The sequence below is a fragment of the Egretta garzetta genome, unplaced genomic scaffold, assembly GCF_000687185.1.
Source record: "Egretta garzetta isolate BGI_Z169 unplaced genomic scaffold, ASM68718v1 scaffold368, whole genome shotgun sequence".
Taxonomy (NCBI): Eukaryota; Metazoa; Chordata; class Aves; order Pelecaniformes; family Ardeidae; genus Egretta; species Egretta garzetta.
This window is the reverse complement of record NW_009260684.1, coordinates 3575528-3577471: the sequence shown is the minus strand read 5'-3', so window position 1 is coordinate 3577471 and position 1944 is coordinate 3575528. Positions and strand designations below refer to the sequence as shown.

General features: G+C 40.8%; 1 protein-coding gene across 1 annotated transcript; it reads right to left on the bottom strand.

Annotated features, from left to right (window-relative positions):
• Positions 1-282: 282 nt before the first annotated feature.
• Positions 283-1419, bottom strand: HTR1D (5-hydroxytryptamine receptor 1D). The gene has a single exon (XM_009645850.1). The coding sequence runs from the start codon at positions 1417-1419 to the stop codon at positions 283-285; it is 1137 nt and encodes a 378-aa protein (XP_009644145.1).
• Between the last annotated feature and the right edge of the window lie 525 nt (positions 1420-1944).

Genomic DNA, 1944 nt, shown 5'->3' with positions numbered 1-1944 from the left:
TCAGCTCTGTGGGTCACACTCCTTCACCTGGTACAAAGCTTAATTCATGTGTTGATCTTACATACACAAACGATCACTGCAGAGACCACAGACAAGTTTTGTTATGGGATACAGAATTCCAGACAGAAAGTACCAAATTGGCAAGAAGTTCACAGTTACATGCACAGCACAGGGTAGCAGCAGAGATGGCAATTACCACTCCATACCTTAGAAATAAAAGCACAGAAAGTTTCCAGGTAGGCTGCAAGATTGCACAAGGGTCAGTAACACAACAGGAGAGGCTCATGATGAACACTTTTTGAAATGTATTAATTTTTGGAAAGCTTGTTTATAGTCTTCATTAAAAGCTGTATAAATGACTGGATTGATCAAGGAGTTTAAGTAACCTAACCATGTAAAAAAGTCCAGCAGGATGGGATGAAACCAACAAGCATCTTGGCATATTGGTAGGACTAGGGACATGACAAAAAAAGGCAGCCAGCAGAAAATGAAAGCTCCCAGAATAATGCCTAAAGTTTTGGTGGCTTTCCTTTCTCTTGCAGCAGAAATTCTTTTCCTTTCCAGGACACTATCTGCAAGTTTTATTTTAACATGATTGATAAATATTGGGGATCCACCTGAATGGGAATGCCCTTCATGAAGGCTAGCATTAATGGAGCAGAGGGAAGACCCAGCAGAGCCAGTAATCAGGTGTGCAGTAGTAAAATGTTTCCCATATAACGAGGGTGGCTTCAGAATCCTGGATCGAGCTGCTACATAAATTCTACCATACAATATCAGGAGGAGCACAGTTGGGATGTAGAAAGCTCCACAAGTGGAATAAATTGTGTAGGAAATTTGATCTGTGTTCACAGTACACTTTGCAATTTCTTCATGAGCTTTCACTTGCCTCCAGAAAAATGGTGGCACAGAAATACTAACAGATATCATCCAGACCATGGCAATCATGAGGGCTGCTCGGCCAGCAGTCCGGCGTTTGGCATATTCCAAAGCATCTGTGATAGCCCAGTATCTGTCCAGTGCAATAACACAGAGGTGTAGGATTGAGGCTGTGCAACATGTGATGTCTGATGATAACCAGATATCACACAACACCTGGCCAAAGGCCCATGTGTGGGTGACAGTGTAAGCAATACTGATGGGCATTACTAGGACAGACACTAGAAAATCAGTCACTGCCAAGGAGCCAATGAGGTAATTTGCAGGTGTGTGGAGCTTTCTAGTCAGAAAAATTGTAATAACAACAAAAATGTTTGCAAGGATCGTTGCCAAAGTTATAACAGACAGAAGGACTGACAGTGAGATCTTCAGCCCTAATAGTGTCCTTTCATCCAAAGCCAGTGGTGTTACAGTGAAGTTTAATGACTTATTTGCTGAGCTCTGGAGAGAGAGCTCTGCTGAATGGTTATACTGAGTCATCCTCTGCTCTGATTTCACTTTTCACTTTCCAGTGTAATCTTTCTGGGACGATGAATAAAGATGCTTACTTTTTCACTGAAATAGAACTTTTCATACTGGAGTCCAACACTGACGAAATATCAACTTGTTGAAAACTTCAGCTTACACAGTAGATGAGGTACTCTCCTAAGCTAGACTTTCCACCACATCGCATCAATGACATCATTGTTAAAGCAAAATGTTAAAATAATCATCCAGACATGATTCTGGCATATGACAATACAAACGGTACTGTAAGTGGTGGGAATTTAGGTGATTTTTATTTTTGTCTTGCAGATGACTAAATCATTCTTTTTTTCACGCTTTCTTTCTGAACTAATCTTCTGCAAAGATGCATAAGTCAATAGTGAAGAGTGAGAGGGCAAAAAAGAAACATCTGGGCATGTAATTGATGTCCCTGTGCTTGGGACAAAGCTATCCTCAAGAGTATTTTCCCTTCCTCTCCAATAGCTGAATGTCACGTTTTTGATATTTACAAGGGACACT

Excerpts from the sequence above, each read along its gene's own strand:
- HTR1D (XM_009645850.1), bottom strand. The coding sequence starts at position 1,419 with ATGACTCAGTATAACCATTCAGCAGAGCTCTCTCTCCAGAGCTCAGCA.